At 49.5% G+C, this 22,137-nt stretch overlaps 2 protein-coding genes across 3 annotated transcripts; both read right to left on the reverse strand.

The window, feature by feature from the left end:
- Positions 1–427: 427 nt before the first annotated feature.
- Positions 428–4,731, reverse strand: SYCE1L (synaptonemal complex central element protein 1 like). The gene is made up of 6 exons (XM_040254138.1): positions 4,669–4,731; positions 4,510–4,584; positions 3,606–3,685; positions 935–1,135; positions 720–804; positions 428–572 (listed from the first exon to the last, which is right to left on the reverse strand). The coding sequence occupies exons 1-6, from the start codon at positions 4,729–4,731 to the stop codon at positions 492–494; spliced, it is 585 nt and encodes a 194-aa protein (XP_040110072.1). The 3' UTR covers positions 428–491.
- A 5,426-nt stretch (positions 4,732–10,157) lies between these two features.
- On the reverse strand, positions 10,158–21,987 carry MON1B (MON1 homolog B, secretory trafficking associated). Of its 2 annotated transcripts, none has more exons than XM_040253488.1 (6): positions 21,826–21,987; positions 21,253–21,410; positions 18,615–18,944; positions 17,245–18,064; positions 16,725–16,872; positions 10,158–14,118 (listed from the first exon to the last, which is right to left on the reverse strand). In XM_040253488.1, the coding sequence occupies exons 2-6, from the start codon at positions 21,398–21,400 to the stop codon at positions 13,909–13,911; spliced, it is 1,656 nt and encodes a 551-aa protein (XP_040109422.1). In that variant the 5' UTR covers positions 21,401–21,410; positions 21,826–21,987; the 3' UTR covers positions 10,158–13,908. The 2 variants fall into 2 exon arrangements, with proteins under 2 accessions (XP_040109422.1, XP_040109423.1); XM_040253489.1 differs by lacking the exon at positions 21,826–21,987 and adding an exon at positions 21,628–21,816.
- Positions 21,988–22,137: the final 150 nt, after the last annotated feature.

The following is a 22,137-nucleotide window of genomic DNA, read 5'->3' on the forward strand; positions in this document are numbered from 1 at the left end:
TGGTGGTAAAGAATCAGACTGCCAAAGCGGGAGACGCAAAAGACTCCCTGGATCCCTGGTTGGGGAAGATTCTCTGTAGAAGGAAAGGGCAACCCACTTCAGTATTCTTGGGAGAACTTCATGGACAGGGGAGCCTGGCGGGCTACAGCTCCTGGGCTGCAGAGTCGGACATGACTGAGCACACATCTTAGCCCTTACTGATAAAATTCAGGAATCCGAGATGAGGCCGAGGAAATGGAGTGGCCTTGACACTCACGCAGACACTGACTGAGACATCCCGAGCCCGCCAAGGGGCTGGTGGGCGGAGCCCGGCCGAGGCCCCGCCCAGGCTGCCTGGCCGCCCCACCCCCTCGGGCGAAGAGAGGAGGCGGGCACGACCCCGACCCTGAAAGACCCCAGAGCACAGACTCAGCCCGCAAAGGAGGAGCACGGTCCGCAAACGTGGCCTTTATTTCCTGGCGAGCTTGAAGGAAGGTGGGGCCAGGTGGGTCCTACTGGCCTTCGGCGGCTGTCGGGACCAGCTCCATCGGCGGCGCCAGGTCGCCCTCACTGGGGAGCTGGGGGCCGGCCTGCTGGGGTGCGCGGGGCGGGCGTCAGGGCTGCTGCGGCGGGCCCGGTCCCCACCGGCCGAGGACGCCCTGCGCCCGCACGCGCGCCTCCCGCAGGGACCCCGGGCCCTCGCCGCCCGCTCTGTCTCGGCGCGCCTGCCTGCTCTCTACCTCTCCAGCGCCGGCCGGGTCCTCTGGAGGGTTTTGGGTCTGGGCGGGGGCCTCCCCCCGGAGTTTCTCCGGCTCTGCCTTCAGCCTGCGGGGAAGGAGCACTGAGGACCCCCGGGGGCCAGCCGGGAGGCCCGGGCGCGGGGGGAGCCCCGCCCTCCAGCGAGCCAGCGCTGCGGGCAGGCCTCGGCCCCTCCCCACCTCCCCGGCCCTCTCACCCGCCGATCGCCGCCCGGGCGGCGGGGGCCTCGGGCTGCGCGAGCAGCCGCCGCTCCACGTCCTCCAGCCGGGCCAGCGCCTGCCTCTCTGGGGGCGGGCGGGGCGTCGTGGGCGGCGCCGGGGCTCCCGCGGGCCGCCCCGGCCCCGCCCCCGCCCCGGGCCCAAGTCCCACCTTCGAGGAGCAGCTGCTCCTTGCTGCTCTGCAGGGCACGGATCTCCCAGGCCAGTCGCCGCTTCAGCATCTGCTGGGAGAGGGAGGAACCCTGTCCCTGCAGCTCTCCTCCCGGTCCTCTCCTCCTCCTGCCTCTCGGAAAGTCCTTATCTGAATTAGTGGGTTCATGCCTTCATTCAGCTACCCATTCATTCGGTGTGCAGCTTCTGCTGGGGCCTGGGGGGCTCGGGGAGAGATGCTTCCCCCCTCAGTCACTCCCCAGGTCCCCGTGTACCTCTTAAACCTCACCTCTTCCCACTATTTCATCCTCCAGCCCCATGGTTTGCTCTTCCTTAAATACACCAGGCACGGTTCCCTCCCAGGGACGTTTGCACTCTGACAACTGCATGGCTTCCTTGCTTATTAATCCGTGTCTGTGTTCAGAAGACACCTGCTCACAGAGGACTTCCCCACTGGCATTACAGGATCACTTAATTTCTTGTTTTAGACTCTGGGCATGCCCACCCCGTGTCTTTAACCAGCTTGGGGACAGCAAAGACTTGGCCCCTCTGGAGTGCTGCTGGACACATCCAGAGACACTGGCTGAATGAAGGGATGGCCTGGCCATGTCTGGGTCAGAGTTCCCACTTACTACTGCAGGATGAGTACTCTAGGCGAGCAGGAGGGGAGCGAGGTTAGCAAAGGCCAGGGCAACAGTCTGGGCAACGGAGGCTGAGTGCGGCAGTGGGGGTTGGTGAGAGGTGGCTGGGTGGACTGAGCTGAGCGGGTGACAGGAAGAAAGGAGTCAAGGACCACCCCTTGGCGTTGGGCCTGAGCAGTAGGAGGACCCTAGGCCCATCAGCAGACATGCTGGAGCCAGAGGAGGAGGGGCTTCAACAGAGACAATGATAATGGCTCACATGGAATTCCCAGAGGTCCTTGTGTGGGCCTATCAAATCCTCCAGCTGTTCTTCCATGGGCAACCTAGGGGTCGACATCCAGGAATAAGCAAGCACAGGGTAGGACTGATACCCAGCCTGGCCCAGTCTGGGGCTTCAGATCTGTGCCTAGGCCTCCCTCTGCTAGGAATCCCTTCATGGGTTTTATCCTCCAAGCCTTGCATCCAACAGCTCGCCTTGCAACAAGCTTGCCTTCCAACAAGCTCTCCCTCAGGCAAGCCCCACTCCCAGCCCCCACACCAGGCCACTCCAAGCCCTAGACCCAGGGTCACCCCAGGGTTACCCCAGCTTCCTCTGTCCTTGAGTCTCTGTCATCTGAGAGTTTTGGATAGAAATTTGCTCTGTGTGCTCCACCAACATGTAGTTCCTGGGAAAGGAAAGAAAACCCTGTTATAGTCTCTGAAGGAGCCATCAAACCTTCTAGCCGGAGTGGGGCTGGGAGTCTGTTCAGAATCTTTATCATTCTTTTTTTTTTAATCAAATGTGAACCTTATAAGCCTTTATTGACACTCTCACCCTGTCCATTCTGTCTCCCATCAAACCGTGCCTTTCCAAGAAATCCCTGTGAAGGGTACCTTGGTTTGGTTTCATACATTATAAAGTCCAGAGTTGAAGCCTGGATCTGCTATTCCACTATAATCTTATACAAGTTATTCAATCTCTGTGGATCTGTTTCCTCACATGTAAAATGGTGGGACTTGTCATTGTGAGGACTGGTTGATAACTGAACACTGTCTGCTCCTGGGACAGTGGTAGGTGTGGTGTGATTAAGCATATATACACTTTAACTATCTGTCATCAGGTTTTCCCACGTTATTAAAATCTTGATGCCCCAGGGTGTGAGACCTCTGGTCACAAGAATGTGTTAAGCAAAGGTTCAAAGGATGGAAAGATAGATGGATAGGTGGCTGGACAGTGAATTGCATAGGTGAGTGATAGGCTGGAGAGATGATGTCTGGTTAGAGAAATGATGAGTGGAAGGATAATGGATGGAGGGAGAAATACAGGAAAGACTGACAGATGGCTGGCTGGATGGATGGCTGGGTAAAGAAACGAATGGCTATATAGATGACTGGAAAGGTGGAGAAAAGAAAGAATGGCTGGCTGGATGAAAGATGATTAGATGGAAAGCTGGAAAGATTAATGGCTGGCTGGCTGGCTGCAGAGTTGGATAGTTGGTTGGATGTATGGGAGAGTGGATGGATGGGTTGGTAGATGGATGGGTGTGTAAATGGGTGGCTGGGGGCATACATGAGCAGACAGATAAACAAATGTTTTGGATGGCAGAAGAGCTGGATAAACCATAGGGGAAGACCTAAAATAATACCAATGGATGGAATTTAGTATCCACTTGATAAAGAAACTAGCAATGAGTGATTAAATGAGTTTGTCTGAACACTACCACTTATCAAAGATAAGCAGGAGAGCCTCTCATCTAGCCACTTGATTTTATACAAAGGGAAAATGAGTGTGTGTCCAAGATTTCTTTCCCCTAGCTCTTGCCCGCCTCTCCTTCAGGCCGGGAAATGAGGTGGGGAAGAACTGGGCAGGACCTCTTACCTCTGTGCCTCCTCCGCCTTCCTTTGGCAGTACAGCTGGAGGGTCCGCAGTGCCTCTGTGGGGAGAGGGACCAGGGGGCTCTGAGGAATCAGATGGGGCAGAAGGGGCCTCACAGCACACTGGCCAGGGCACTGAGGGGACTTCAGTGTTTACTCCAAGTCAGGTGGCAGCTGAGGGGCAGATCTGAGCAGAGAGGGAAGCACCTCGCCTCTAATCTCATGGGGATTCCCCTGGCTGCCTGGGAACTTCAGGCTTTTGTAGGGGGAGCGGGTAGAATAATGAGGATGAAGGGGCTGGTAAATACCTTGCTTTCTGCTCAAAACCTCCTCTAGGTGCACTTTCTCTCCATTCACTGGAAAACACAGGGACACTTTGAGTCTCCAGGGGCCTCATCCTATTCCCAGACTGCAACTTCATGCAAAGGGAAGGCCCCAGGTTACACAGAAGATAAAACAACCTCAGGGGAGGGCAGTGTCTTCTTGCTGGCCCTGCACCCATCTCCCACTAGGGACCATTTTGATTCAGCTTTTTCCCCCTGGGAGCCCACATGCCCTGTAAGAAGGGGTGAAGGATTGCAGGACTCCCTTGTGTAGTACACGCACAGTAGAATATGGAGAGGATGAGAAATGCAAAAGTACACCATGACAAGCAGGAACAAAGGCTGTGAAGAAATAAATCAAACTGGGGGGTGTGTGCGAGATGAGGTGGTATTCGGTGTTTAGAAGGGGCCGCCATGGTAGACCTGTTGGGGTGAAATTTCAGCTGAAAGGTGACTCAAAACAGTGCGAGGTGATATGGGTTATGTAGGACGAAAGCATCAAAGGTGGAGGGAACAGCCTGCGCAGAGACCCTGAGGTCAGCACTGGCCACAAGCTCTCTGCGCCCTTCTGCTGGTCCCACTTACAGGAGTCCAGGTCCCGACGCAGGGCCTCCCAAAGAGCTTGGCCTTCTTCCAGTTCCTCGCTGGATTTCTCCTTCGCTGGGCCAGAGAAAGGACGAAGACACAGTGTGAGGTGGCCTCCAGCCTTGCTGTATCCTGCAGACCGGGATGCTGCACACCCACCTTCAGACAGTCCAGAGGGGCCTGGATCTTACAGGTGATGCAGCGGGGGCTTCCCCAGCCCATCCCGGAGTTTACCTTGCTGAAGCTCATGAATCCGGTTAATCAGGTCTCCAATCTGTGGCTCCAGGCTTCCCTCTGCAGAAGGAAATAGAAGACTGAGCCAGAGACGGCAGGTGCCTGGCTGTCCTGGGCAGAAGGAGCAGGGTGGGTGTTGGCACTGTGTCTCTGCTGCTGTTGATCAGCATTTATGGAGCGTGCAAGAGAAACCCTTGCAGGGCCTGCATTCTGGGTGGGAAAGATGGACACTGAGCAAAGATTCGTGATGTCAATGCTGGTGGCAGTGGATGCTGCGAAAGGAAATAAAGTGGAACAAGGGGCTGAAGAATCAAAGAAGATGCCTCTTGAGATATGGACAGGCCCCAAATGATGTGGAGGAAGGAACCCTGTCGTTCTGGGGTGCAGGGCTTAGGGAGCGTGGAGGGGGGAACATGCCAGCCAGAAGGACCACGAATGCAAAGCCCCTGCAGTGACCGAGACATATGCCTAAAACATTCGGCTAAGGGGCCTGGGAGGGCTGGCGTGAGTCTAGTGAGCTAGCGGACAGTAGCAGGAGGCAGGGTGGAGACGTGGGGGTGGTAGATGGCTCAGGGCCTTCTGGGCCATGGCAGAGGCTTGTGCATGTAATTCTGAATGAGGTGGGAGACAGTGGACATCTCCTGAAAACCCCCACCGCATGGAAAGCCTGGCAGGGTGGGTTGTCACTTCTGCATATCTGGACTCTGGTGTTGAAATATGAGGAAGATACCACTTGCATTTTGACGGCTATCAAATTCTCCAGTGACAGGGAGATCACTACCTCTTTAGGGAGTCATCTCTAACTTCGCACAGTCCAAATTTCAGTGCTCTGAATGCGGAAGCCCTCTCGTCCTCTCTGGCTTCAAGGTTGAAAGTGCGGAATTGAGGGGAAAATCTGCGCAACCTTTGCTGGGTGTCACTACCACCCCGAGACATCCTGAAGGTCAGTTTCTGGATTTTTCAGAGGCCACCAACCCCAGCTCCTGTGACTTCTTGGAGACTGAGTGCTCTCCGAGGTGCTGATTAGGACGTGACTCCCTGAGGTCTTTGTTTTACTGAGGATGGTTAGGGTCACTCTGCATTTTCAATCCTCCAATTCCTCTACCTAATTGTAGCCTAGGCAGAAGCTCCAATGCTGTAGCCACAGTCAGAGAAGGGAAGGTTTTCATTTATTTGGAACACTAGTATTTTAAGCTGCTGATGGACTAGGGGAGAGGGAGATCCGACCTCAAACCCAGCCAGTACTTTGCCCCAGCCCTGATGTAGATAACTGGATGCAGGCTGGCTCCCAGTCTCCCATCAACAAGCAAAGCCAGGTGCAAAGCTGCTTGTGTTGCCATCTGCCATTTGTATATAAAAAAGGACAAAGAATATACACCCAAAATGGATTTTTTTTTAAATCTCCAGAAAAATACCAGAAAATTTAAAAATAGTTGCTGCTGGCCTATGGGTCAAGGAAATGGATGACTGGTGTGTGTGTGTGTGTGTATGCACACATGCATTTGTGTGTTGGGGAGTAGCTTATATGTCTTGAATTTCGAAGCTGTGCTTTTGGTTGAAAGAACTAAACGCTATAAGAGGGAGAAAGTGCAATGGGATAATTTCCCAAGGTTGTGAGTTGAGGGGTCGGGGATTGAACCACATCTTCCTGTCTTAAAACCTCTTCAAGATAAGCCTCAGGCACAAGGAAACACATGACCTTTCTGCAACTTTTTCACCATTTCCAGCAAGTCTTTAGTCTTCTCTGAAGACTCGGTCTGACCTGTGGAATGAAAACCAGAATTACAGCATGCAGTGAGAGTGAGAGGGGACTGAGGAAAGGTCCACATTTGCCTGGGCAGGGAGGAAGAAAGTCTCAGCAGGTTCTGAGAACACCCTGGGCTGAACCAAGGGTCGGCCAAGGGGCAGCCCCCTAGCCAAAGCAGGGTCCCTACAGGACCCCTGTCTTTTGTCCCTGAGGCCGAGGGAGTGAGGTGGGTGACTCAGAACCTCTACTGGTCAGCTGTCCCTGAGAGGTCGCAGGACACCACCCTTAGCAAAATACAGGGGTGAGAGAAGTGAGGCAGTTTTGTTGCTGCTGTTCTCAATCAGTATGAAGTTGCAGGCAATGCGATAGGACAGAATGATTTCATATGGATTTCTTTACAATAATCGTAGGCCACTACTTGCAAATTCGGAAAGAAGCGACAGGTTTAGGACATGGTTTAGCAATGGCTGCTAACATCCACAAAAGACACCTGGATATTGTGAGCCTCCTGATGAAAGAACACAACACCACCTGTGAAGCACTCTGCTCCCCGTCCCCCAACCCCAACCAAGAAAAAAAAGAAAAAGGAAAACTATCAGATTTCCATTTCTAAATACCAATTCAGAGGAAATATGAGGAACAGGAAAACATGTTAAATGACACAATGGGGATGAAGTCAGCATCATCTGGATGCTGGGAAATTCCACACATAGGACAACGTGGTTTCTTCAACAAATAAACTGCAAAGAAGGAAAAGAGGGGAAGAGAAAACTCTATAGATTAAGAGATGAGACATATAGCAATCAACTGTAATGAACAGACTTTATTTAGGTCTTGATTCAAACGTAATTTTGCCACATATATTTCTAGGTACTTTTTAAAGTGAGCCTGTGTTACTTATAACAACAACAAAACCAGCAAAAATACCAACATCATAAACTCCTGTAAAATCAGTGAGAAAAGGGCAACTCTTAGTGACTCACTGCTTGCTCTCTAAGAAAAATTAAGCAGAGAAGATGAAAAGAAGCTCACAAAACACATGACAGCCAAAGAGTAAAGGAAGAAATGCTTACCCACCTTGGTATACAATGCAAAGTCCCTCCCTCAAGACCTAAGTTCCTCAGTTACCCTCTGCAAGGCCACCTGTGTGACAGGCTATTTGTGTGCACTCAGTGTGCATTCAAATCACATACAAGCAAACCACATATAAGCATTTTCTGATGAAGATGGTGTCATGTCCCAAATGGCATTTCACAGTTCATATTTTTCCTTTTTATTTGAAAAATATTTATTTGTTTGACTGCATCGGGTCTTGTGGCACGCAGGATCTTCAATCTTCGTTGCAGCATTTGCGATCTCTAGTTACAGCATGTGGCATCTGCTTTTTAAGTTGTGGCACGCAGGATCTTTAGTTGTAGCATATCAACTCTTAGCTGCGGCACGTGGGGTCTAGTTCCCTGACTAGGGATCGACTGAACCCGGGCCCCCTGCATTGGGAACGTGCAGACTTAGCCAGTAGACCGCCAGAGAAGTCCCTGCATTTTTCTATTCGATAATATATATACTAATGATCTTTTAAAGTTGTCCTCTATTAATGGACATTTAGGTTGCTGCTTTTGCTGTTACAAATAATGCCACAGTGACAACCTGCATTAGTTTTCTTGAGAAGCCATAATAATACCTCTACATGGGTCTTTCTTTTGTGTCTTTCACCTTAAATTCTATCTTTGTATGTCCAAATTTCCCTCTTCTTATATGACACCAGTTATTAGATTAGGGTACACCCTTATTCTACACGACACTTAACACAGTCTCAAAAACTCTGTTTCCAAATAAGGTCACATATTGAGGGTCGAGTGGACATGAATTTTAAGGGGACACAATGCAATCTAATGTAAGATCCTGGTACATTCTTCTTTGTGCATGCATGGGAATGTTACTGAATGAATTCCTAGAAGACTACTGGATGGAGCAAGGGGCATGTATGTTACTAAATTTGGTATTTTGAAGTTACCCTCCCCTTAGAGGCCTATGGAAGACTCCTTCCTCACACTCTTATCATTCAAATATTTTTTCAACCTTTGTCACTTTTGCCAATCATATAGGCCAAAACATTATTTCATTTCAAACTTTCTGGTAGTAAATACCAAAAACTTACTCAACTCCTCTGGATCAGAAATTCCACCTCAAGGCATCTATTTTAGGAAATAATTAAGGAATGGTGGGCAAGACTGTTTCATTGTCCATAATCTTAAAATATGGAAGCAACTTAAAGATACCTTAGTTGATTACGGCACGTTCATAGGCTAAAATTCTTTGCAGCCATTAAAACTCATGCTGTAAATCAGGGGCTCTTAACTCGAGCTTATTAAATTTTGCTGAAATATTTGTTATTATGTTCACTTTCTTTACATCTTTTCCCCTTATATTAGTATGTATTCATTTAATTTTGCATTTGAATTTTTAAATTACTTAATAAACAACTGTAGAAGAACAAGGAGTAAAAAGTAAAAGTCTCCTCTCACCAACAGTCCCTTATCCAAGTCACTCCAAGTTTGAGGAAGACACTCAGAACTTGGTAAGATGTATTGCAGGTATTGCTTTAATTTTCACTGACCCAAGTAACATTCTAAAAACATTCAAGCACTACAGAAATATGTAAAGTAAAATGCAACTCCCTTCTCTTCTTAGCTCTAAATCTTACTGTCTTTCTCTGGTATCACTGGTTGGTATGTCTCCTCTGGATACTTTTAAGTTCTTCAAATACTCTTAGTATTTGGAATAAAAAAAATTAAATCTACTTTAATAATAAAGGGAAGTGTTTGTGATTACTTGTTTTGTTTTTAATATTATGAGGATTTTCAAATGCACATGATTAGATAGGATACCATGATGAACTCTGGTTTACTCACTGCCCAGATCTAACAATCATTAATATCCACTGATATTTGCTTCAGCTATTTTACGTGTGTGCTGAAATATTTTCAAGTAGGTCCCAGACTTCATGACATTTCATCCCTAGATGAAATTCATTAAGAATCTCAAAAAAACCAGTCTCAACTACTAGAAGACATTTTCTTAGATGACTGCAGTTTAAGAGTCTCACCAAGATTAACAATCATCACTAATCATTGGATCATTTATATCACCAAATACCCACAACACATCTGGTTTCCCCTGATTGTCCCCATATGTCTATTACAGCTGGCTTGTTCAACCATTTCTGTGAAAGCTCCGTTGTTCCTCTCCACTGCATTTCGAGTCCTAGTCACACAGTAAGATCATGCTGCTGCTGTTGCTAAGTCGCTTCAGCCCTGTCTGACTCTGTGTGACCCCATAGACAGCAGCCCACCAGGCTCCCCGATCTCTGGGATTCTCTAGGCAAGAATACTGGAGTGAGTTGCCATTTCCTTCTCCAATGCATGAAAGTGAAAAGTGAAAGTGAAGTCGCTCAGTCGTGTCCAACTTTTAGCGACCCCATGGACTGCAGCCTACCAGGCTCCTCCATCCATGGGATTTTCCAGGCAAGAGTACTGGAGTGGGGTGACATTGCCTTCTCCAAGTAAGATCATGAGTGATCGGTAAATCTTTTAAATAGTTCAAGTAACACCTTGACAAAAATTTTAAAAAATCAGTGTGACAAAACAAAACAGCCTATGGAGTATGAGCCCCTTTGAAACATTTTATTTTGAAATAATTTCAGATGTACATGAAAACTGTAGAAATAGGCCACAGTGCTATTGGCCTCTGCATCAGATTCCACATTTGAGAGCATTTCTGCACACAAATTGCAGACATCATAACCCACTATTTCTTAATATTCCAGTACATATTTCTAAGGGAACTCTACCAGTATAACCATCAAAATAGAGGTGTTAATAACTTGACCAATATTAATGTACAATCCCCAGATGCCATTCAACAGTTTCCCCTCTTATATTTTAAAGTTATTCATTACTACTGGCATTTTCCTTTAAAATTTAAAAAAATGCTTTCACTTCTGCACAACCTCCAAAATTCAAGTCCCTGTTCAGAGTCACCAGTTAGGCCTTTAACCTTCAGACATTTTTCTATGTAACACACATAGAGCTATAATTGTATAACTGAACTGCCTCTCTTTCTTAATTCTAACTTTCTTTCCCTCATAAGAACATGATCCCTATGAAGCTTACTCTGTGTTAACGAATCATGGTGTTCGCCCTTTTTTTTTTTTTTGGCCGTGCTGCAAGGCTTGCAGGATCTCAGCTCCCCAACTAAGGATTGAACCGTGGCCACAATAGTTAAAGTGCTGAGTCCTAATTCACTGGACTGTCAGGGAATTCCTATAATCTTCTCCTTTGAAAATTAACTGTAATGAATTAAATTGGAATTTATTTCTTCCTGCCTCTTTAAAAAAAATAACGTCCACCACATAGGCATTCCGTAATGCATGAATATACTTAAAGTTAGCCATTTCCATGATTGTTTGTGTTTTGCTCCCATCAACATTCCAGTGACCCTGCCTGGTCCACACATCTGTGTATTCTATGATTTTCAAGCACGGTGACCAAAGATAAGAAATAGGTTTTAGATGCTTTGCGTATTCTGACAAACTGCCTCCAGCAAAGGCTTTGCTGGCCACTTCTACCATCAAGGCAAAAGAAGTCCTGTTCTGCCAGAGTAATCAATAGCAGATATTCGTCCTGTTCTAAAGCCAATTTGGATGGTTTAGAAAAGGCAACTTGATATGCTTTTCAATTTTCTCCATTGCTGGTGAAGTTAATCATAACTTCGTAACTTCCTTTTTTAAAAAAATGTAATAATACTAGGGTTTTTCCCCCCACAGTGGCAGCTATATTAAGTGCTTAATAAGGGCAATTTATTGGCATCTTCTTGTTGAAAGTTTGCACTCAACATGAGGCCATAATCTAAGAGAACTCTCAGTGTTATTTCATTATTCATACAATAAAAAAAGAAAATTACTGAGCACCTACTTTTGCCAAGTAGGCACTGTTTTAGGTGCTGGGGAATGGTAATGAATGGTCTGTTCTCAAGAAGCTCACAACCTAGGGCAGACAATATACAAATACATAATCATAATCATTGTTGGCATCTGCATAGATGTGTTTGGAAAAATGCAATCCAATGTGTTTATTATCAATAGGTGGTCTAAAGAGTGTGTAGGAAGGTCAGAAATAGATGAAAGGAGTTGACAACTGTTAATACACAGTGACCAGTACATGGGCATTCATTTTATTTCCTGTGCTTAAGTACATTTTGAAATTTTTTATAGTTAAAAAAAAAAGTGCTAGTGGCATAGCAGGGAATCATCGTCTAAGACAATTTTCCTCTTTTGCCTAGACTGCAATTTCCAACTCCCTCTAGAACAATTTTGTCTTTCCTCTCACTGGGGTAGGGGGCGTCAGTATTAACAAAATGCCCGGGAGAAAAGAAGCTCTCTTGAGAGTGGCCATCCACGATTAATATTTAAGAGTCCATGCAAAGTGCAGCATGTGCTGGGAGGGTGTGAAATGACGGTATTGGAATTAGTTAAGTTTTCTTAGATGTGGCAGGAGTTGAGTGGGTTTTGTGAGATCCACCCCTTTATTGTTTGAAAAGATGAATACTGAGGTATTTTATCTATTTAACTCACGTATAACCAAAAAAATTGACAAGTTAATCTAGATGCTGAGAATTATGTTTTTATCTCCGCTTTGTTGGCCAGCAGTTTATAATTCTTTTTTTTTTTAGTACTGGTACCAGTATTTCATTATTGTGGGGAGACAAAGGGCTTCCCTGGTGGCTCAGACGGCAAAGCATTTACCTGCAATGCAGATCCCAGTTTCTTCCCTGGGTTGGGAAGATCCCTTAGAGAAGACAACGCACTCCAGAATTCTTGCCAGGAAATCCCCTGAACGAAGGAGTCTGGAGGGCTACAGTCCATGGGGTGGCAGACTCAGACACGACGGAGTGACTACCCACTGCGCTAGGGCAAGGGGACGAAGGTTCCCTCCCTTCGACCCTGGATGCCAGAGGCCCCTTGCCTTCACTACGTTCACCATCCTCGACTTCCGGCAACTTCACTTCCCGAGGCTCCAGCTTCCCCGCCATTTTCCAGCACGTAGCTGATACACGTGCGCTTTGGTGATTGGTTTAAACAAAAACAAAACAAAACCACGCGACGGCAGAAAGGCGGTACAGCGTGCACGTGTCCAGTGCGTCTCTGCGCATCAGTTGACCAGGGTGAAGAGCGACGGGTGATCAGCTCACCGAAGTGGACCACCCATTGATCTCTGAGCGACAGTTAGCACGCACACGTGCAGCACGAGGCTCCAAGCTCCAGCTTAGCAAAACCCGAGGCAGGACTAGGGTCTTGGTTGTTGGGTGTTGAGTGTTGCACACACAGGTAGATATTACAGGCAGGACTCGCTCTCTCGCTCTCATCTTTGCTTGGGTCGTGCGGTTTGTGAGTCGGACGACTGTGCAGGTGCTGTGTGGTGGTGCACAAGTGGTACAGTCCCCTTTCACAAGTCCTCATTTAACAGCCTATGAGCGGTTATCTCCAGCTCACGAATGAACAGAATGGGCCGTGGAAGCTAAGTGGATCTGTGTAAAAATTCTGGATCTCAGTCACTGTGTGAAGTCGGGTACTTTGCCCCGGGTTACATAGGCAGGTGGACGCTGGAGGCCACCTTCTTATTAATATTAGCAGCAGCCAGCACTGATGGGGTCATTTTTTACTGGGTAAAGATGAAGCACATGAAGGGCAAAGGAAATGTCCTTGTGGATATCGGTTTTAGGCCTTTTATGTGCAGTTCTCTTTTGTTTAAAAATATCCTCAGGCCATTTCAGGGCACAGACTAGGTTCTACATTTCCAATTCCAGAACTGCCGTGGGCCACCAAGGGAGACCTTGGCCAGCCCTAGACACTCTGGGCTGAGATCCCAGGGAGGAGCCAGGCCCCTGTCGCAGGAGCGAGCGTGGAGACGGTCCCTGACAGAGGCTGGAACACCATCCAAGTGGAGGAGGTGAAGGCAGAGGGAGGGGATGAGGGAGTCTTAAGGATTTTCCCAGAGGTGGAGGGGCATGAGGGGGCTGGGTAGGCAGCCTGCTCACCTGTCTGCAATCACACTGCCACCCATGTGTCTTTGGTGAGCAGCCCCCCAGATCCTGCTGCACTGCCCAGGGAGATTGGGACCAGCCACAGGACATGGCAACCCACCCCAGTATTCTTGCCTGGGAAACTCCAAGGACAGAGGAGCCTTGCAGACTACAGTCTGTGGGGTTGCAAAAGAATTGGACTTGACTGAGCGACTGGACACACACAGACATACTGCCAGCACCAACCCCCCAACCCCGCCCCATTTCCAGGGTGAAGACAGAAGGTAAAAGCCTAAGGTGGTGGTTCTCAACACTGCCCAGTCTGGAAGCTCTGCCTCTCAAGGGCCAGGAAACAAGCCATTGTGGGAAGCTTGGTCCGTAGAAGCCGCTGGGGCTGCTGGGGGTGTGGAGTACTTGGGTGGGTAACGAATGAAGAGCCGATCTTCCTCTTTCTTCACCCAACGCAGAAGTTTGGTCACTGCGAGGATGGCACCTGCCTTGGTCACCAGGGGGCTGAGGCAGGTATACAGCTCAAATTTGGAGGTCACCTGTGGGTTTGAGAGGAGACATGGTCAGCTGGTCCCGAGCCGGCCAAGCTCAGTGCTGTCCATCCTCCCCTAGCCCCGTACCTGTCTTCTGTTCAACCTGGCCCCGGCTAAAGCAGGTAAGCTGATGCTTCTGTATCATGAGTGGGCCAGGGGATCAGCCAGAACCAGTGATTTCAACTGCAAGCTATGTGTGTGTGTGTATATACTCTCTGGACCTCAGTTCACTCATCTGTGGGCTGGAGATAATGACAAGAGTGCTTAACATTTAATGAGTAATTGTTGTAGACAAAGTCCTGTTCTAAGTTCCACACACTTACATTTTTATCAGCTGTAGCCTTGGTGTGATGTGAGGACTAATTCAACTTAATCTTCATACCAACCTGAGAGGCTTAACCCGATCCGGTCACCAGCACTTTCCACACCGCCTTTGTTCTCCCCCTCATTCCTCCTGTGCCAGCCACTCGAGCCTCTGCCCGCTGTTCCTCAGACACAGCCAGGCTCAGCCTCAGCTCATGGCACTCGCACGGTCCTTTTCCTCTGCCAGGTGTACTGTTCCTCGAGACACCCACATGCCCTGTGATCTCCCCTTCCACTCAGATGTCATTTCCTGACTGCCTGATCTAAAATCCTGGGACTACCAGATTCCGGTGCTGAAATACCATCCTCTACTAAAAGGTTCAAGGACTCACTGGACAGATGGTGGATTTCAGGACAGGCACAGAGGAATTACAAAATAAGCTTGGACTATCTTTTGCCAGAAAGTAAGAAGTACTTAAGCAGTGATACAGATGTGTCAAAAAGACATAAGGGGAGGACTTCCTGGTGGTCCAGTGGTTCATACTCCGCCACAGGAGACACAGGTTTGATCCCTGGTCAGGGAACTAAGATCCCACATGCCTACACAGAGCAGTCAAAAATTTTATTTAAAGAAAAAAATAAAAAGATATAGGGGCCAGTCTGGCTAAATCCATGGCTTCTGCTGACTAAATAAGCGAGAGTTTGAGCACAAAAATAAAAGACAGGAAAAGATTTTAGCTCATTGAATTTAAAAAAATCCATGATATGAAGTTTAAAATTCAACAAATAAACAAGAGCAAGGAAAGCTCTTTCATATAGCAGAATCTCAACCAATAAACATAGACATTAGGATGAAATGAGAAAAAAATCACCATATGGTAAATGCCAGAGAAACAGCTGTCACAGGCAAAAATCATTAATGGATATTAAAATTAGTGGATGAAAATATGGTGAAAAAGAAAACATTGACCTAATCACCACAAGATACTGACTAATTACAAACAGCAAAAAGACTAACTATAAAGTGGAGAAACCTGGCAGATACCACCTTAACGAAGTGAACAGGAGTCATGTCAACATTGGGACACAGTGATGTCATGGCCCTCCTGATTCAACACAGAGAAAGACATCTGACCCTTCTACAAGAGGCTTGCTCAAGATGCATGACCTGACAAAATATTGTTAGAAAAAACCAAGTTGAGGGGCATTCTACAAACTAACTGGCTGGTACTTCTTAAAAATTCCCAGGTTGTGAAAGACAAAAAAGACCAAGGGAGTGTTCCAGAATAAACGAGACTAGGATGACACAATCAATCTGAACATGTGCTCCTAGACTGGATCATGGGCCAGTGAAAGGACATGAGTGGGACGACTGGTGAAGTCTGAAAGCCTGTGGATAAGATGTGATTGCACTGATGTTAATTCCCTGATTTTGATGAGTTCCTCTGGTTATGTTAACATCTGGAGAAACTGTCAAAAGACCTACTTCACATAATCTTTTGCAACTTCTTTTTGAGTTTAAAGTTGCTTGAAAATGAAAACAACAAAAAAATTTTTAACAAAATTCTCAGAATAATGCCTGATACATAATAGACATGCAATAGATGAGTTAAAAAATGTGCACTAAATGTCAGAATGTAAGGGACGAGCCATCTCCAATGGAGTCACGCTCACCAAACCCCCTGGACAGCTGACCTTTACCAGAAGTGTGGACAGCAGTTCTGAAGAGACTACAGGGAAGGATACCCCAAGTGGAAGGCACAGCATGGAACCAAGCCTGCAGTGCTCAAGTGCTGGAGACAGACAGAATCAAATTTCAACCGGTACCCACGGCCAGAGGGTGGGGCTGATGTGAAGTTGACAGGCAAAGTGACTGTAGTTAATGGGACCTCTTGAGAGGGGAAGACATTAATGAGGGAATGGTCAACAGAAGGATGAGTCTAAGAGGTTTCAGACACTGAGACTGATGGGCTTCAAAGACACATGGAAACTTCCCTGGTGGTCCAGCTGCTAAGACTTTGAGCTCCCCATGCTGGGGACCCAGATTGGGTCCCGGGTCAGGGAACTAGATCCCAGAGGCCACAACTAAAGAAAGATTCTGCATGCCACAACAAAGACCCAGCACAGCCAAACAAATATTTAAAAACAAAGACACGTGGAGTGACAGGGACAGTGACGGATACAAAACCACAGCCCAGGCAAAGGTGTAGTGTGCTTGAAGGAGGCTGCTGTGGCTGGAGAGGATATAGCGGAGGGAAAGAAGGCTTGCAGCGTGGGAATCGACTCCTTCAGAGCCCTGCTCAACTCACCCAGGCCAGAAGGGTCTCCTTCTCAGCCACGTGGTAGATGAGGCGCAGCGGCCGGGAGGTGCTGTGCAGCCGGGCGTGCAGGCGGTGGTACAGGTCAGACAGGCGCTGTCGCTCCTCCTCTCTGCTGTAGGGGGCCTCCAGCTCGGGGCTGCATTGATGGAGGAGGGTAGGGGATAGGGTCAGTCTAGAGATCTCTTGGTTGGCCCATCTCCCCTCTGTCTAGGGAGTTCAATTAAAGTAAGGGAGCTGAGCCTCCTCCCCCGTTAGACTGGAGGCTACTTAGGGCCTAACCTCCCCATCAAACATGGGGATTCCTTGAGTCTTGGGGTGTTCCTCTCCATCAGGACAGAGGACTTCTTGAGGCTGGAGGCTGACTCCCACATCAGGCAGAGACCCATACTACTGCATCTCTCAAGAGCATGGCCGGCTCTCTCTCCAGAGTCTTGTCTGTTGAGCGGCTGAACCTTCCAGTTAGATAAGCCTCCCCACCCAGCCAAATGCTCACGGGGGCACAGCCCACCTGGTAAACTGGGGCAGCTGGCGGTGATGGTCAGGGATGTCCAGCGGCTTATAGAGGAAGTGCCGGAGGCCAGGAGCGCCCACAGCCTGCACACTGTAGGCCGAGGCACTGGCCGATGCAGCATTTGAGAAGCTGGCAGCCTCCCTGAGGGCACGCATGGCTCCAAGAGAGTGCATGCCTTCTTCGACCAGACGCCGGCAGGTGGCCATGTCATGGAAGGCCTCGGGGTCGGTGCCCAGCAGCAGCAGGCAGACGGGCATGGCATCGAGGCGGGCCACGTAGGCATAGAAGAAACCATCAGGATTGAAGCGGGGCAGACACACAGGTGCCCAGGCCTCGCCTGCCGCGAAGGCCGGTGCCCCTACCCAGTCCAGCAGCAACTGCAGGTCGGCGGGGTCCAGCCGGCACTCAGCCAGCACCGTCCGCTCCTGGGCGGCTGTCACCAGGCGACCGCCCACCGCCAGCACCGAGAGGGCCAGGCCAGGCGCTGTGCAGCGTCGGAGCAGCGCGCCCAGTGCATCCCGCAGTGGGCGAGCCAGAGGCACACAGCGCACGGCGCCCAGCAGGAGGGCCCCCGGGTCCCGCTCCACACTGTCCAGAAGTCGGTCCAGGGTGCGCTCCGAGCCGGCCAGCAGGCGGCGGAGATCGTAGTTCTGCTTGCGCGCAAAGATGCGAGCCACGCTGGCGCGCGTCAGGGTGCTCACGATCTGTGCATGCACGGCCAGCAGCTCCCCACGCAGCTGGGCGGCTGACTGAGGAGTCCTTGACACGGCCACCAGCAGCAGCGGGCCCTGCTGTAGGAACACCAGCTTGTGGTCCTCTGGGGGAGGGGAGGGAAGGGACGATCGGAGGGAGATGGGTCAGTGGTGGCACGAGGGGGTCACATGGGGCTCTTCCACAGTACCCCCCACCCCCACCCCCACCAAGGCACACACAATTGGTCCAAGCCCACTCTGTCACTCAGGAGACACCAGGACTAGGGTAAGGACAAACTGGGGGAGTTGGGACATTTGCAGAGATATGAGATGGGATGGTCAAGAATCAGGCATACAGCATGCAGTGGGGAAGATGGAGAAAGGAAAACTAACAGCTAGAAAAACACCCAACTCACACAGCTCCCATGCTCAGGCTCTCAGGCAACAAGCAAGTATCCAGCCAGTTATATCCCAGTGAGTTGATCAATCAAAACTCAGCAGGGTAAACGGACAGATAGACCCCCTGGACAGACGCCTGGCCAGCTTCCACACACACTGACTGACTCCTAACTAGCTCCATAGTACCCTAGGCAGCCAGCCAGCCAGCCAGCCCTCCTGCCAGACAGCCAAGGTCCCAGTCACTATCGCTATTCTGCTTACTGCCCCTTTGCTCACCAGCATAGATGGCGCGAATGGCATCTCCTGCACTCTGCACGAAGGACACCAGGGCTGTCATCACACCCATGGTGGTCGACAGGGCTTCCACGCTGCCGTACCTCGAGTAGATGGGCTTGCCGGCCTCACTCAGCACAAACACGTGCTTCCGCTTGCTGCGCCAGTCCTCGTCGCTCGGGTCCCCGCCCGGGCCCCCCGAGCCAATCTCAGGGCCGCCCAGAGGACTGCCCTCGGAGGCTGCGGGGCTCCAGAGCCCATAGGTGCATGATGGAGCCTCTGACTGGAGCAGCAGGCTAGGTGACTGGTCTGACTGGTCCTTGGTCTTGGATCCTGAAAGGGAGCCCCCCAGTAAGTCATCTGCCTGTGGGCCCCCACTAACCCCATGTGTCCACAGAACCACCAAATCCCTACCAGCCCTGCAGTGATCCCTGCCACTGACACACACCTCCAGGTGTCTCCTCTGCCCCTCAGTGATGTCTACTAACACTTAGGTTTCAATGACCTCCCCCACAAAAACTCAAATAAGCCCATCTAACTTTCATTACTGAACCCTCTATTTCCCTACCAAATAATTATTCCCCTTTCAATAACTGCCATTCCCAAGTTTGCAAAGCACCCCAACACCTGTGAATGACCATCGATATCTTCATCTTCAGTGAACCCCCAGTTAATCTGACCCCTCAGTTACTCTCCTGATATCTGCTCATTACTTAATGGCCACCATTATATCTACTATCATCTGTGTCAGCAGTTATGCACCCCTCATTACCCCAACCCCTTATTTATCTTCACTGATGTCCACTGATCCTAACGACACTACTGACTCTCCTGGTCACCCATTTATATTCTTGGGGAAGACCACTAATTCTCCTAAAGACTGCCATGATGATCCACTAACATCCAGATCTTTAGGACTCCCCCAACTTCCTATTCGTTCCCACCGCTGCTCGGTAACATTTCAGTGACCCCACATTAACATAACTAATACCTAGATCTTCAATGATCTTCAGTGACTGCCCCAACCCACAATTTAATCTACTCCATGTCCACTGCATTCCCAATAATGACCACCATTGACCTCCATTAACATCCAAGGCTTCCAATGATCCCTACTGATTCCCCTGACCTTTATTCTCATTGATATGACTCTCCTTTATCCTCACTGATATCCACCTCCTCCCTACAATAACCACCATGCTGCTGCTAAGTCACTTCAGTCGTGTCCGACTCTGTGTGACCCCATAGACGGAAACCCACCAGGCTCCCCCATCCCTGGGATTCTCCAGGCAAGAACACTGGAATGGGTTGCCATTTCCTTCTCCAATGCATGTAAGTGAAAAGTGAAAGTGAAGTTGCTCATTTGTATCTAACTCTTAGCGACCCCATGGACTGCAGCCCACCAGGCTTCTCTGTCCATGATTTTCCAGGCAAGAGTACTGGAGTGGGGTGCCGTCGCCTTTTTTAATGACCTCTATTGCGCTTCCCCATGGCCATTATTAACATTCAACGGTGAAATCCACAAATTCATTGCCCTCTACTGACTACCCTCCCATTTATTTCAGTCAATGTCCACTGATCCCCACTGACAACCAGGATTATCCACTGGCAACTATGGATCAATACTTTCCCCATAAAGTCCCAATGACCTCATATTCCCTCACTCTCTCATTGACAGTCCCCAGTTACCTCCTCCCAATACTTCCCAAGTTCTCAAAGACAACCCCTGTTACTGATTTTCAGTAATGTTCAACGATCCTTTCCAACGACTCCATCAACATCCACTAATTCCAAAGTGGTCAATGAGCACTCATTTCCCAATGATTTCTGCTAATCCTCCACTTTATACCACTACATATACGCTGGGGTCTTCAAAGATCTTCCTACTGGTCCTCTGACTCTCTAATTGTCTCACTGATGTCCACTGTCTCTCCAACAATGATCCCCATTAAATCCACTAAGATCTGGCTCCTTAAAGATTCCCTCCAACTGCCATCAACTCCTCAAAGATGTAAATACTGAGTGTCCACTGGCCTCCACAGATCCCCTTTCCCACTTCAGTGATTTAAAGCCCCCAAAGACACTAACTTCTAAATAGTCCCCCTTTGACCATATTAGGGCTTCCCTTGTGGCTCAGCTGGTAAAGAATCCGCCTGCAACGTGGGAGATCTGGGTTTGATCCTTGGGTTGGGAAGATCCCCTGGAGAAGGGAAAGGATACCCACTCCAGTATTCTGGCCTGGAGAATGCCATGGACTGCACAGTCCATGGGGTCGCAAAGTGTCCGACAGGACTGAGTGGCTTTCACTGACCATATTAACTTTCTTTTGGTCATCATTGATCTAAACAGCCTAAACCCCCTGGGTCCCTCTCTAACCCCAACTGATCCCTTTCTGATTCTTCAAGGGCCTATATTCACACCACCTCCCCAGTGAACATCCATTGACCCTCGCTGATTTCCTTTTCATTCCTCAATGATTTAAACTACAACTCGAGTTCCCAATGACTTCCCACTGATCCAAAGTATGGTTTAAACTACTTCCCTGAGTCCCAAAGACTCCTCTCTTGGCCCCCAAGAACGTTCTCCAAGAATAACACCCCTTAGGAATTCCTTCCAAGACCCTCGTGAAGGGAATGTATACCTGCTTTCTCCAAGCTTGCATCTCCAGGATCGGGTAAGTCCTTGTGAACCCCTCCACCGTCTTCATCCTCCTCACTAGGGAACCGCATCTCCTCCAAGTCCTCCGCATCCCCAGGGACTGGGGCAGCAGTGTCTCCTCCGGCCTCCATCTGCACATCCCTGTGGGGGGGTGGGATGGAGGGCGACCCGCAGCAAAAGAAACTTCTTAAAAGCTTTTACTCAGCCTGGCCTCCTTGCACACACTCCTGGGGCTCGTTCTCTCCTGGCGTTTCAACAGGATGAAACATTCAAAAACACGACCACATACTTGCAACCTCCAACACTTCCCGCAAAGGAAGGCTCTGCCAAGCCTCAGCAAATAAAGATATACAAACACCTGTTTTAACTCTGCATCTCAATTGGCCAGGTACCATTAGTTCCCGTAGCCCCGGAAGCACCACACTTCCGGGTGTGGCTGCCGTCCTGCCACACTTCCGGGTGCGACGCCTTTCTGAAGGTACTTCCGGTTGCTGAGCTTTAGTCGCCCTCCGGGCGCCAGACCCCTCCTTCCCACCGCCCACTCGTGTTCCCTCACCGTTGAAGTGTCCCGCGCTGCTCCCGGGTCTACGACGGATCTGGCCGGCCCGGTCTGCTCTCACTCTCTCCGCGAGAGCACGTGTGCTACAACTGAGGCGAAATGGACCCACTTCTCATGCGAAAGCCGCCGGCGTGAGGGGGGCGCGGCTCGCGCTCAGCCAATCCGGAGTACGGAGGGCGGACTGCCTCGCCTCTGGCCCAATACAGCGAAGCCGGTCTGAGGTCGTCCCGCCCCATTCCGTCTGAGTAGTGTCGCCACAGAAACCTTGCGTCATGTCGCTGTTGGACCCGCCCATCCCTTGACTGACAT

Source organism: Oryx dammah, unplaced genomic scaffold, assembly GCF_014754425.2.
Source record: "Oryx dammah isolate SB20612 unplaced genomic scaffold, SCBI_Odam_1.1 HiC_scaffold_13, whole genome shotgun sequence".
In the NCBI taxonomy this organism is placed as follows: Eukaryota; Metazoa; Chordata; class Mammalia; order Artiodactyla; family Bovidae; genus Oryx; species Oryx dammah.

Bases quoted from the DNA above. Each gene is read 5' to 3' on its own strand.
- SYCE1L (XM_040254138.1), bottom strand. From the start codon at position 4,731: ATGGGCTGGGGAAGCCCCCGCTGCATCACCTGTAAGATCCAGGCCCCT. The intron at 3,686-4,509 runs GTAAGTGGGACC...CTGATTCCTCAG, and splicing joins GCGTCGGGACCTGGACTCCT to AGCCCCCTGGTCCCTCTCCC. The intron at 573-719 runs GTAGAGAGCAGG...CGCGCACCCCAG, and splicing joins ACCCGGCCGGCGCTGGAGAG to CAGGCCGGCCCCCAGCTCCC.
- MON1B (XM_040253488.1), bottom strand. From the start codon at position 21,400: ATGGAGGCCGGAGGAGACACTGCTGCCCCAGTCCCTGGGGATGCGGAG. The intron at 16,873-17,244 runs GTGGGCTGTGCC...CCATCAATGCAG, and splicing joins CAGCTGCCCCAGTTTACCAG to CCCCGAGCTGGAGGCCCCCT. The intron at 14,119-16,724 runs GTGAGTTGAGCA...TCAAACCCACAG, and splicing joins AGGAGACCCTTCTGGCCTGG to GTGACCTCCAAATTTGAGCT.